Here is a 14,537-nt window from a genome sequence, read left to right on the forward strand (position 1 = left end):
TCAGGTTGCCAGAATACATAGAATACATTTAAGTATTTCGTTCTTCTGGCTATTGTTGCTTCCTAGAGCACAACTCCTAGTGCCTACTTTATCAGAAGTGTCATTTTGTACTCTCATTTTTGGAGTGTCATATTGTACTCGCTTTTTGTATGTCACACTTCAAAACTATATGAACGGCTGCTGCCGCTTTCATCCAATATCCGGAAACAGTTACTAATTCACAATTATTGAAAGCTAATTTTTATTTTATACTCCATCCCACTGCAGATACCTTAAATTTCTCATTGGTATGGAGTAAAATATATGGCTAAAAGCTCATTAGATAGGCTTAACAGTGAACTGCATATCAACGAATTGAAGTTAATATATGTATCCCAATTGATCCATACCTAAGCTGTCAAGAATTGCAGGATTCGAAAAGTGCCCAATAATTTGAGCATAAAAAAATCGAATTCTATTTGAGAGCTGTTTTTTTTTTTAGAAAACTTCATATTTTTTAGGTCGCCTAGAGACTGGTCACTTTTCATATCGATGTCTGTTTAATGATAAACCTGATTTACAGTAAAATGACGCCTAATGAACAATAAACACGTTTTCAAGGAATCGCACATGTTTTTTTATGGCTTCGACTCTGAGCTTTTGTAATTTTTAATGAAAATTTGAATTTCTTTTTGAGGTTTTACTGAGTTTTTGGAGCCCTATGGCATAGAATCGTTGATTTAAAGTGCGATGGGTTTCGTAATGAGCATTAGTGAAGCTATTCAGTGCTTTGATTGGACAGCTAATGACTTTTAAGACTTTATATATAATTTTTCGAAATTTTTAAACATTAACCTATCATGAACTTATTTTTGTACACTTTAAGTCAGTCTCAGTACTGACAAGATCCCCCACTTTTCTACTGCAACCAAATTTAATCTGTTTAGCGGTTTTATCTTCTAGCTATTGGTTTTATGACTTCGATGCCACAAGATTTCAAAAACAATTTTAAAATTTTTGGTTATTCCGTATTTTTGATCCTTTTTGAAATTTTATCACATTATTCTAATTTTGATAGCTCCTGTTGGTTTAGGGAAGACGTTCAAAGGATCATAGATAAATTTTCAGAGAAAAGCCTATGGCTTCGACGCTTTCTTCTCGCACTTCCCTGCTGAATTTTCAATAATTTCTGCCTGTATTTGTTGTTTTCTTAGTCAATGACTTATTGTAATGTCTTATCGTATCGATGACTTGTCAATGACAAGCATTCTTGTCGTCCCATCGAGGCATAACTCTTATGCTCCCATCGAACGCTTTTATTGCCTGTCGCTGAAAGCAATTGAGTTTAATGGCGTTGATATTACTGGTTTTCTCAGAAGTTTCTTGGTTTTTATGTAATTGTTCATATTTATTGATATTTTGAAGTCATATTGAAAAAAAAAAATTAATCGATGATAGAAAAGTCACTACTGAAAGGTTATTTCTTAATGGCTTCGACACTTTTCTCGCTCAATTTTTTTTTGAATTAGTGGTTTTTGCCTTTTTTTTTAATCTTTAGGTAGGCGTAAAATGCTGACCGGTCTCAAAATCTTGTAATTGAGTATTCAAGGGTTGATGTTACCCGAGGCAGTCAGTTTATAGCGAATAGTCTTAAAGTTATGGTATTATACATTTTCAATGATTTTTTAATTTTTTCAGTTTTTGTAGTTTTTTTCTAATTCAATTTTTTGTAGTCGAAAAATTTAAATGTCCAGTGATATCATTTCGTAACTGATGTTTTGTTTGTGAACAATATGCGTTGAAATAAAACTTTAGTGGTGTACTTGTGTTTCTTTTTTAGCACATTCGCGTAGTAACAGATCCCAATGGTTTTCAAATGTGGCCCAACTGCACTTATTTAATCTTTCAGTATAATTTCAGTTGCATTTGTATGAATGAAAATGGAAAGAAGAATACATAGCATTCAGATAATAGCTAATGATTTTAATTGCTTCAATAATTAGTGTTTTCGCAAATTGTTTAATTTTTTGAGTTTTTCTGCTTCTGTAGTCCGTTCCTATGGCTTAATCTAACCAACGACAGGTCCTGTTGGTTTCATAGTGATTGTTTAGTAAATTTATTTAGAATTATTTTGTTGAAGGCTAATGATTTTTAAGACTTTGTTTTAAAAAAATGATTGATTTTCCAATTTCGCCTTATTATTTCCTTTTGTCGACTTTGTTACCTAGTCTCATTAAGGAAAATTGTCATCTGCTGTATAGTATAGACAAAGTAAATTTGTGCAGTTAAGGTTTTATACGATTGAATTTTGGCATTGTTACTAGGTACGTTCAAATTTAGATACTTAGTTTTTGGCGTGAAATTTTGTTTTTGCTTCTTTTGTTGTTTGTTTTTTTTGAAAGATCTCGTCAGCGCTGTAATGAGGCATGGCATTATGTAATTCAATAAGTAGTTAGGTTTTAATCGTTTTTTTAAAACTCAAACATCTATTTTTATTATGTCTTCATTTGGTTGACAATTAAGTCAAAAGTGTGGATGAGCTCGGGTCGGAACATCATGTGCGAACGCACATTAACGAGCCTCCTTGTCGATTTAAAGACTTAAAGTTGGCAAAACTTAAATTGAACCCAGCAAGACTGCTCAATTGTAATCCAAGCGATTTATTATTCTTTTTAAGCCCCGCATTGAGGAAAAAAGTTGATTTAAAGCACTGCTGACGGCTCAGCTATCTTTTATTTTGTACCCATCCTTATGAGTTTTCAATTATGTTATCAAAACCGTTCTTCCTATTTTCTCAGAATGAAGCTGCATTTTAATTTAGATTATTTGCAACCTTCAGCAAAAATTAACCTTGAGCAGTTTTCAGTTTCCTCATCACCAGGTTTTTACATATATCATCGCTGCTTAATGTCTCAATATTTTGAATGAGTTTAATTTTATTGAATAGCTGTTTTTTTTCACTATCAGTTGCTTATTTTTTCACTATCAGTTGCTTAATTAATCATTCGTGATCCACGGTTTTTTTTTGTTTTCTTTGAGATTAGCAGTGTTTTTGATCTCAATTGACGCATGCTTCTAGAATAAACACCTAAGAAGATCCTTTTAAGCTCAGAGAAGATCTTATCACGATTTTTTTTGACGTCCTTCAATCGGCAAATGCTAACTCTACTATATTTTCCTGCTGAAAATTTTTTTGATTTCTTGCTAATTTAAATTTTTCAAGTTATTTTGTTTGAGTTCCAAATTGTTATTTTCTGCCACTAGACTATCATTGATCTCTAAAAGAGGTAACCAAATTTTTCATTCTGTTATCTGATTTCTTATTAAACAGTGATCGATAAGTGAACGACTAGCGTGTGGGAGTACCTACATTTGTTAGTTTTTACTTTAACCCGGATGAGAGATCCTTAGCAGGTCTTTGCGGGAACTATTAATTAAGTCAAAAATATAATCAGCAGAAATTCAGAACATTTTAAATTCTGAATGGAACCTTGTTAACAAGAAGTTTCGTTGAAGAGCTTTGAATAGCAACAAAGCCATATTTTGGGCGTTTTTTAGAAAGTCTATGAATATGAAATCTCTGAATATCAGTTAACTTAAGCTTTTTCTAATTAGTAATAATTGCTTAGAGCACAAGTTCGTCTCAGGGGCATTTTGAGGAAAAAATGCCTTAATTTTTAATTCAGTAGGAACATGCTGAACATACTCCAATAAAAATACTCATTTTTCAGTTAAATACTCCTTGTTTAGGTTTTAGACAACATAGAGAAATTGCTGGACTCAGCCACAGTTTCAACTTCAATATTGTCGCGCATAGCTCGACTTATTGCAAACTTAGCCAGAGTCGAATCAGCAGCTGAAGACATGTTCTCGACCAACATTGTGTTCTCACTGTTAAAACATGCTGGCGATTCTGCTCACGCGAGTAACTTCGACTGCACAGAATGTATAGTGAGGGCTGTGAGAATTCTGACTGCGGGGAGGTCTCATCTCCTTAGCATGATGTTGAACCATGGAGGCGTTTCAACCGTGTGTCGCAATTTTTCGCCTCAATCGCAGCCAGCTTCGTTGCAATCGGAGATTCTGAAAACGCTGAAGGTAGAAAATTGTTCATCTTTTCTTTCAGTGACCCCTGTACGTCTGTTATACGACCTATATTGTCAAATTATGGGACATAATGCAGCACGTTACTATGTTCAATATTATGAAATTCTTATGGGTGCTGTATATAGGGTGTCCACCTTTTCACCCCCTATCATTTAACCCCGATTTGTTCATCCCTCTATTTTCTTCAATTTCGAACCATTGTATGTGGTACAATTAACATTAAAAGAAGGAGGTTGGGTAATATGCGTTCGCACATAATGTTTCAACCCAACCGGAACCGTTGCTCCATTCTTTAGCGAATATAGCTCAAAAGGCAAACTTTGAAGAGAAATATAGATTATTTTTAGGGCTTTAAGAACTTCAGAATTATGTTAGGGCTTTAAGAATTTTCTTTCTTTCTTTAAGAATTACAAATGACTTGAAACGAGGAAAACGTTTGTAGTGGGGACTTACGCATTAAAAGTTCATAGCTTCAACAATAAACTGTAGAAATCAGATTCAGCGAAGAGAAATAAAATTTCTGATGCATAAGATGTTTCTCCCTTTAGCAGCACACGGTTGACGCACTTAGATATGCGCTCTCCCAGTAAACTTGAAGCATTGGTCATTGATCTTATTTTAACAAGAAAAGTATGAATGTTTATAACAGTTTTCGATTTTTTTTTAAAAAAAAATAGTCATTTAAATAAATATTAAAATTGTTTTTTGGCAAATTCTGAATCAAAAAATTTCATTAAAAACGCCAGTGACACAAAATTTCATTTAAATGATTCCCTAGAAGATTTAAAAGTTTTCCGTGAGTCCATCGGCAAAAGGTTTGCAAAAAAATATCGCCAGTGTCTTGAGATTTTGGTGTTTTCGTAAATGATCAAATATCTGAAAGTAATTGAGTAAGTACGTCATTAGGGAAAACCTAAGAGTTTAAATCCTGATATCTCAACAAAACGGAATTCCAACTACATTTAGAGTAAATATTTTATGCTGTATTGGTTTTATGGTAGATTTCTATTTCGTTTCTGAAAATTGAGGAGTCGATCAGAAAATTTTGAAGAAGCGATCAGTAGTGGATCGAGAGATTTGATTAATTTCATCGTTTCCGTTAACTTTTCCGCAAACTTTTGGGGGAAAAACTTCAAATTTTGAAAATGTCATAACTTCTAAAGAAAAACGAAATTCGAAAGACCGTTTTGGTAAATTTTAGAAACTGTTAGGGCTTTAGATTGATACCGCTCTCTGTGATCGATATTTAGGGGGATCAAAAATGTTGGAACAAAATAGCCAGGCTATCATATAGTTCCTTCCCTCTTTATATGAGGTCGGAACAATTAAGGGATAAGTTGGGTTTTAGGGGTGAAAAGCTTGGGGGGGGGGGGGGGGGGGCTAAATGTGTCAGAGTTGAAACGATTTGATTTTAAAATATGGCAATTAAGTGATATTGGGGCAATGAATGAGTGGCATAAAAGTCTATCACTGGAAGTTGCGAAGCACTTGCATATTACTCTGATAGAGGTCAATAGAATTTAGACACATTAATGAATTAGGTTAATTTGAGTTCTGCAATTTGAAGTTGAACGTCACTTCAAGAACAATCTCCCGTGTGCATGTGATATCTATATATAATAATGATTAATAGTCGCGAAGTGATAGCGATGTTATTATTGGTCTCATCGTGTTTATATGATTCGCAGAGGATCAATGGTGATCTATTTTTTTAATCAGTTGTTTTCTTCACAGGATGCAAAGTCAAATGCCGCACGTGTTTGGGCCAATCTGCTGAAAAAAGTCAATAGCAGAGAAGTTTAAGAATACTTTTCGTTCATATATTTTTGAGAACGAGTTAAAAAAAGGTGTAAAATTTTTTTGGCTAAGCTAGGCAAAATTTTTGATTGTGTGGCATTTTCAGAACAGTTTTCCTAAATATTTTAACTTCTTCACCTTAAATGGCTTTTCTCACAATTGTAAGCAACAATTGTACGCTTCGGGAGGTTCTTGATTGTTCCAAGTAACCTTTTATTAAACGTTAAGACGAGCTGTTTATTGTTTTTTTTGCTATTTTGGGCGCTTTTGCAGTTTTTATCATTTTTCAGTTTCTACAGGCTGTAGCGAATTTCTTTGAGGCAGCTAGACTTTCGTACAGTTTAAGTGTCTTGTTCATTTGAAGGCAATCAGTATTATATTTTCTTTTTAAGAAAATTGATTATATGAAAGTTATTTCGGACTGTTGTTTGTATAGTAGCCGCCGTCAGTCTCTCAAACAGCTATTATTTAGGCGCTCTCCTTTTTTTTTAATTCGCTTTACCTTTTGACCAACCACGTTTTTCGTTTTACATATGTCAAGATTTTCACGTTCGACTTTTGACTTACTTCACTCACTGTTTAAACTGAATGTATTTTAAATTATTTCAAGCATTGAATTACGTAATTTTGTGAATACTGTCAATGAAAAGAGCAAAACCAAAAGAAACGGGATAAACCGATAAAGCCCTGTCATTAAGTCTTTTTGAATTAGGTTATCAAAATTCATTAAAGCGATTGCTAGTTAATATTGGTATTCAGTTTAATACCCTTCAGTTTAGAAGCTGAAGTAAGTATCGGTTTAGAATCTAACTGAAACTGCACACTGAATTAGAAAAATTTTTGAAACTTAGGAAAAAAAATCGTCGATTTCGATCTCTGCTCTGTTTCTGTTTCAATCCCGACGTGCGTCTAGCGCGTCAAATGCTGCTATTTTCCGGCAATCTGCCGGCTATGGGATTTTTTGTCCATATTTTTGCTGTTTTTCTTTGTATTAAAGAAGGCATTTAAAGTGTTTTTCCTGTAAAATTTTTTATTTAGGTCTTTTTATTTAGGTACCTTTTTACTAAACGTAGACGCTTGAATATTTGGTAGGCAGGAATTTACTGGAATAAACTTCTTGCTACTTAAATTACTGTAGACCTTAAAAAAGTTAGTGTTCCTTCCTTTTTCTCGTTTTCATTGCTGTATTTTTTCTATTTGTGTATTGTGTTGTAATTCATGAGTGAAAAGAATCAATATCACTATTCTGTTGTATAATAATTTCATTTGGAGTCACATCAATAATTTGAAAAGACTTCGGAGTAAGATTTTTCCTTTTTAATCGTTTCCCTTTCTTTTTGAACTGAATTATTGTTCCGACCCCCCACTTTATTGGGGAGGGAGGAACTATATACTCAACTGGGTTTTTTGTTCAGTCAATTTTGGACGACCGATATATTCATCGTAGAGAATTGTGAGTGGTATCATTAAAAAGACCGTCCAGCGTAGAATACGGAATTAAAAAGATTTTTTCGATTTTCGTGTTTTACAGGGAGTTATCGAGGTTTAAAGTTTTGTGAACATTCGACTGTTTTTGTTCACATTTTCAGTAATTTTTGCTTAAATTTGGCACAATTTCCCTAATCTAATTCAAAATAAGTTAAAATTGTTAAGGCAGAGTGTTGTTGTTACCATTTGAGATACACGAGCGTTGCTGAATTGTTTGATTGAAGTTTTTTTTCGGCTAAAATTTTTGATATAAATTTCAAAATTCAAACTTTTATCAAAAATGCCACAAAATATGCTTTTTTGGTCCACTTTGTCAAATTTTGCCAGACTTAATGACCTAGAAACCTTAACACAGACTCCCTAATCTAAAAAAGAGCGCTATTTCAAATTAGGCGCCGTATCAAAGTCTTCTGGAACTAAAACTTTGCCGTTTTTCGCAGATTTAACTCGATAATTATACAAAATGCATCTTTTTTTTTATATATTTGAAGGATTCCACTGGACAATTGGTCGAATTCGCAAATACTTGGAACACTTTGTCGGTTTGCTGGGCGCGCGACAAAATCAGGGAGAGGTTCGATTATATCATGGTTTCTTAGAATCAGAGACTTTTTGGTTTTTATTTTGCTGCTGCCCTTTTTCAAAATATTTTGCTTTTGTTTTTTTAATGTTAATTACTGACAATTTTTTATATTCGCGGCTACGTTAATGACAGCTCCAATTTACGTTAATTTGAGGCCAAATGTAGATACAGTTTGCTTTCAGAGAACCAAAGGGTTTTTATGGCTTTGAAGAGTTTTAGTAAAATTTAACTGAATTCTTGTCGTTTGCCTTCAATTGTTATTCTTTTGGCAGTCTGATATTTAAGTTTAACCACTCAAAGATCCTAATTTATTCCTCAAGAGGTGCAAGTGAACCTTTTCTATTTATTCGGTTGTTAACTAATGTCTCTTATGTTATTGAATGTATTTGTTTTAAGGAAATTTGTGATTTTTTGAACTGGTCAATTTTTTAAATTATTTTAGTGAACAGTTTGCTTATTCTCAGTAAGTAGAGATCAACCTTTCTTCCTTATAGAATAGAAGCTAATTTTGTGGCCAAAGGTTTTCTTGCTTTTGTTACTACGAGTTTTCATACAACATTTTCTGATTTTTTTGCATAATTGCCCATTTTTGTTGATGTTTTTGTTTCTTTTGTGAATTGTCACATTATTTAACAATCTAACTTAAAAAAGCTTTACAACATTTGAAACTGAAAATAATTTTTGTTATCATAACATATGGTTTGCGACACAGTTCTCTTGCAGAAATTGGTATAGTTTTTTTGCCCTTTATTTGTTAATTTTTGTTGTCATATGCCAAATATTGTGTGATTAAAGGTCTCAGTGGCCAACTCTAGGTAAACAATTTAACTTAAATAACTGATATCGGTAAAAAAAACTATTGGCTGTTTTGACTTTCGAATTAAATTTCTAAAAAAATAATAGTTTTCTTCAACTTTGTGAAGAATACTACAACTTCTGGTTTGCGTTTTTTTTTCGTATTTTACAATATTGTATCATTTTCGTAAATTAGCCTCATTTTTTAAAGCTCTTTTTAATGTTTTGTTTAATCAAACAATAATGTTTCTGTTGTTTAAACTTTTTAAATGATGTCTTCAGGGATTAGACAATTTGTTCAGAAGAATTTTGTGAAGTTTAGATACTTTTCTGTTTTTGGTTCTTTTTGTTTTCATTTTGTGATAGTCGTTTTACAAAACATTTAATGATGGAGACGAAAATGAAGATGTTATATTCATTTTCGTATCGAAGGAGACGAAAATGAAGATGTTATATTCTCGCCTTTAATATCTTATATTTAATCGCGGTTAAATTTAATGGCTTGAAAACTGTGGTTTCGTAAAGTTGTTTGTGAGTGAAACTTATTTGTTCAGCTTGTATTTGATGTTATTTTGTAGTCTTATGATTTAGTCTCATTAATAACAGTCGCAATTAGTTTTGCAAGTAGTTGCAAGATAAACTGTCTACTCTTTTAGTCGAAAGCTTTTGTTGGCTATGAATTATGAAAATATTCGTTTTTATTAAAAAAGATAGATTTTGAGATCTGCCAATTTTATTTCTGTTAAATTGTTGCTAAGCATCTCTATGTACAGTTCACATCATTTATCGTTTGAAATACAATTTGCTCTTCATAGCGGTTTTATTTTCCTCAATTGGTCTTTCTTCTTGGAACAACCAGCTTTTATGAAACCAATTTTCGTGGTTTTTGCAAATTAGCCCCTTTTTGAAGGTTTTTGTTTTCTTTTCACAGTATCACAATAATGGGCGTCATTTGACTAAAAAATGTTGTCACCTGCAAAGAATGCAAAAGAAGTTTTTTTTTAGTGATCAGCTTGATATTTAATTGATTGGGGGGACATCGTTTTCGTGCATAATTTTTCGTGCAAATTTTTCGTTTCTGCCTGTATTTGTCGTTCTTTTTGTAGTCGTATGACATATCCTGGATAATGAAAGGCCTCAGTCGCTCTCTATTGAGGTATAAAAGACCTAATTCTTTTTTTTAAAAAAATAATGTTTTAATAAACTTTTGCCGCTTTTGCTCATTTCTAGCCGACTTGTTGCCAAGTCGCATTGAGGAAAAGTCACACATTTTGTTCCAAAATGTACCGGTTAATCTTCTTTGTATAGTTTTTATCTGATGCCATTTTGATTTGGTTATTAGTGGTTTTCAAAAATTGGACAAGGAGTTATTGTCGTAATTAATATTTGTAACTATTTGATTTTTATTGCCGTCTTTTCTGGTAGTCATATTATGGTAGCCACAGGTCTCATAGGCCCTCTAGAGTAGATTGTTATATTCTTTTAGTAGTTTGTTGAACGATATGTTGATATGTTAATTTTCTTTATCTGTTCCTCATTTGGTGGACAATTAAGTGAAAAATGTAGCGGGGACGGAACTTAATGTGCGAATGCACATTACCGAGCCTCCTTGTTTAATAAATAAATACGTGATTCAAATGGAGATTTGACTTCATTTGAATGGATCGTTGGCTAAACCGTCCATAGCTAGATTATACTTCAAGACGGTTCCGACATCTTCCGGTTTTATTTTTTAATTTGTAGTTCTCCCTCCTTTTGTTTACCATTTGATCAAGCGACAAGTAATCAAAGTTCAATTTTTGTGGTGACTTCTGCCACTAAGCAATTAAATTTATCCGCATAACGTCATTTGTCAGTCTCTTGGGCTGAGTTACCTTGACTTGCCTCACTCGAGAAAATGACGTTGTACTCTTATTAAGTCTAAAATGAGAATGCAAACTCGAATTTAAATTCAACAGAGGTCCTATAAGCTCGCTGAATCTTTATAAGGCTGTGTTGAATGAAATAAATCAATAGACGGATAATATGATTCGTTAGCAACTTTGTGTTCCCAGTAATCGTTTCCAAATAACAGCCTCAACAGTCTATGTCGCAGCTCTTTACAGGTAATATACCGGCGTGTTTAAAAATATTTATAAATGATCAAGATTATAGCATCATGTAGACAGACCAAAAATTTTTTGCAATCTTTGTTAGCCACAGTATGGTTGGTAAAAAACGACCCCTTGTGTGGTGCTCTTACTAACTTTTAAATTAAACTCTTGGCGTTTCTCTTTTTAACTTTTAAATTACTTCTTTTAACTTCAGGCGCTATGTGTTACTCACTGCAGTATGGAACTGGCTGGTCAGATAAAAGACAGTGGAATTCTGGCAAGTCTAGTGGACGTTGCACGGGTGTCCTCCTCAACGGACAATGTCAGTTCAGATGCCCACATGGCTCTTAAAGTAATATGCGAAGTTGTTCAGTTCTCAATCACGCGCGGTATTCTGGGCTGCACTGGGTGTGTGGAATTGTTCTTCACTGTTATTAACAATGCCAAGGAACAGTACTCAGCCGTTGAGGTAGCTGCAAAATAGTAGCCAATAATTTTGCTTTTTTTCTAGAGTTTCTTTTCTTCAGCTTTTATCGTTCTTTAGCCGTTCACGATTTTAAATCTCTTTTACATTCACGTGATCAGCGGGAATGAAAGTTGAGCAAAATGTAGATGCACTGAAAGCTGTAATGGCATAACCGGATTCCTGATCAAATAGATGAAAAATTAGATCTCGTAGAACAAAACTGGCATTGGGTTATGTAACCGTCTATCATCGATCAGTTAGAAGTCAGCCGTAGGCCTCTGTTGATGAGAATTTTGGCATGGTGACTAAATGATCTATTACACGTTTGTTTTAGATCAGCAAAAGTATATCGGGTATCTGTTACCTGTCTCGAGAGTGTCTAACTCGCTTGAAAATGAGAGAGCAGGGCTTCCTCCCCCAACTGGTGTCTCTTCTAAGTGATCAAAAGCACAAGAGACAGTTGAACATGATTGTGACGAGTCTTCTCTGTTTCTCAAATGATGAACCGGGTCTTATCATTATGGCCAGACAAGGCAATCTTTTGCGCAACTTATTTGACCTTCTCGACTCTGAGGAGCTTGACTACTTCTCAGATTCAAAATGCAGTGATAAATGCAAGGACAAAGAAAAGCACATGATGCAAATGAGACCAGATCTGTTCAGCTTGGATTTTGGTACCCCGATCGAGTATTCGAGGACATCGATACGTCAGAGAACAAATTCTACAAGTTCACATTCGCCATACCAATCTAGTGGTTTGGCCGGAGGTGTTGGCGATATGTCGCCGCCTTGGAGTAATATGGCATGTTCTCCGAACAGTAACGCAAGTGGAGCCGCGTCGCGGTTTGTCCTAACGTCGCCAACCAGGGTATCTGGTGGAATGGGAGGTTCCAGACAGTGGTTGCCATTCAGCCAGAGTCCTTTTTTGGAACTAAGTCCTCATCATTTTATGATGTCACCTCCGACTACATATTCCGCATCATCGCCATATTCGTATGAGTTCTCGAATGCGACCACTCATAGTTCTACCTTGGAACAGGAAGAGTTGTTTAGTGACGAAGAGGACGAGGAGGAACTACTCGGAGTAGAAACGACCGAGGTTGGAAAAGATGTCTCCGTCTCCGAATGTAAAGTGTCAAGTACTATGCCCCAGCAGCCTGTTGAAGAAAGTGTTGATAAAACGAGCTTTGATTCAGGTAAATTCTCGTCATAAGACATCGGAATCGTAAAGAGGGTAAAGCGGTTTTTGTAAAAAAAAATTGTAAAGCGGTTTCTGAAATACATTTACCTGGCTAATGTTACGTTAAACGCATTTAGTATTTCGAGAAATTTGACCTACGATAGTACGCACGTTTTTACGTTCAGACGGCATAGACACTACCCCATTTCGGGGGTAAAAAAATCGTTCCCTCAATAACTCGTTTTAGCTTGGCCATGATCGGATTATATCCATGTTTGTTGAAGTAGTAAGCAATTTTTAATGTATTTAGGTCTTGGGGAGTCTACTATGAGTCATTCGCCTTTCTGCACTGAACGGACAATTTCAAGAGATATATTATCATCATCTGCGCCCTCAGCTGAAGTTAAAAGCTGTGACGTATGCAAAAAGCGAAAGCGCCAACAGTCGATACAGTCAGATATAGAACCTTTAAGCAAACGCGAGAAAAGTGCCTCCACCAAAGAAAGAAAAATTGTCGAGTCAAAATCGAAAAAAGGCGAACAAGCTTTTGCGAGTAAAAAAGAAAATTCTGAAAGCAAAAGGTCTCTAACTTGTCTCGAATCAAATATCCTTCAGTTACTCACAAAGCTATCAATGGTACAAGAAACTGCGTTCATGCTCTGTCGGTCCAGCTATGTAGAAAGCATGTTGAGCTTTTACTCCAAATTAAGCTCACCTAACGCGCAGCTGCAGCGAATTCTAGAGCGTTTGATAGAAAATGTAGCATTTTTTATGCAGCTGATTCGAAATAACTTTGCGGTTCATTTACACAGAAGGTTTAAGGCCCTGAAATCTGATCAGAAAGATGAACCAATTTATGATCTTATTGTAAATATGCAAAATTTATTAGAATCCAATTCAGAAAATAAATATAATTACAGCGAATTGTATACAGCATTATCGAACAGCCCGATAGAAATGCAATTTTCAGTCGCCGTTTCTTTACCATTTATTTTGAAGAAACCAGAAGCTCAAAAAGTATTCTTTGTGGATCATTTTGCGCTAGATCTGCTAGTCAATAGCTTCTCAAAAACCCAATATTTGAGTGACCAGGATTTAGAAAATGCGGTTCTGGCGCTCAGACAAGTTTTGGTTCTCGTTCGCAAAGAATTAATAGAACAAGCTGAAGCTTCAGAATTAAGTTCCGAATCAGTTGCAAGCCAAAAGTGCGACGATACTGAAACCGTAGAAGATATTTCTGCAGCTCGAGATGAAGTTGAGCTCTGCTTTGACGATTCCGAATCTGCAAAATTTAGCCGACAGTTTTTGTGTGAAAGATCTGACGTTTTAAAAGTAATGCTGGCCAACGATTCTAGTTTCAAAGAACGAAATCAGAAATCGATCGAATTGAAAAATGTCAAAATGGCCGATTTTCAGACTGCAGTTTATTTGGCACAGAATAAAGACACGAAAGAGATTATTCAGTTGCCTGTTGCCCATAAAACTCAGCAAAAATCAGATACAGAATCTGACAATTCAAAAACGGGTTTCGACGCTTTTGGGGTTTTAAACGTTTTCGAAATGTATAATTTATTGACAGCTTGTAATTGCCCGGAAAATGTTGCCGCCAGTTTTCTGAAGTTGATGCAAAGCTGTCAAATTTCGGAAACAGAAGATGTATTTGAAAATTTTGTTTCTAAAACTGCCCAAATGCCATCGATGTCAATGACGTTGTTAAATTTAGTGTGTATTATAGTATTTCAGCAATTGTTTATGTCAGAAAAATTTGTGAGTGAGTCTAAAGCTGTCATTTATATGAAGCAGCTGTTAAACATTCCCCAATTTTCCACTCTTTTATTGGAGTGTTTTTCAGAAAAGGTTGTCAATTTTTACTTTCTGAAATAAAATCTATGTTTTGTACTGTTTTACCGTATAAAATGAGATTTGCTGGCTTAGAGTTAATAATAGGTTTTTTCAGCTCTCAATTTATTTACAGATAGATCTATGGGGGTGCGTATTTCAGCTTGAAAATCAAGTTGTGATCCGTAACATACAAATTTTTTCTTGGAA

At 34.5% G+C, this 14,537-nt stretch overlaps 1 protein-coding gene across 1 annotated transcript in view; it reads left to right on the forward strand.

The window, feature by feature from the left end:
* Nucleotides 1–14,390, forward strand: part of LOC142335888 (uncharacterized) — a 36,083-nt gene extending 21,693 nt beyond the window's left edge. The window contains exons 2-5 of the mRNA XM_075384238.1: nucleotides 3,730–4,077; nucleotides 11,057–11,311; nucleotides 11,643–12,504; nucleotides 12,799–14,390. Coding sequence (XP_075240353.1) covers nucleotides 3,730–4,077; nucleotides 11,057–11,311; nucleotides 11,643–12,504; nucleotides 12,799–14,372 — 3,039 coding nt within the window. The 3' untranslated portion in view covers nucleotides 14,373–14,390. The remainder of the gene's footprint in view (nucleotides 1–3,729; nucleotides 4,078–11,056; nucleotides 11,312–11,642; nucleotides 12,505–12,798) is intronic.
* Nucleotides 14,391–14,537: the final 147 nt, after the last annotated feature.

This window comes from Convolutriloba macropyga, chromosome 3 (assembly GCF_964194025.1).
Source record: "Convolutriloba macropyga chromosome 3, txConMacr16.3, whole genome shotgun sequence".
Classification (NCBI taxonomy): Eukaryota; Metazoa; Xenacoelomorpha; order Acoela; family Convolutidae; genus Convolutriloba; species Convolutriloba macropyga.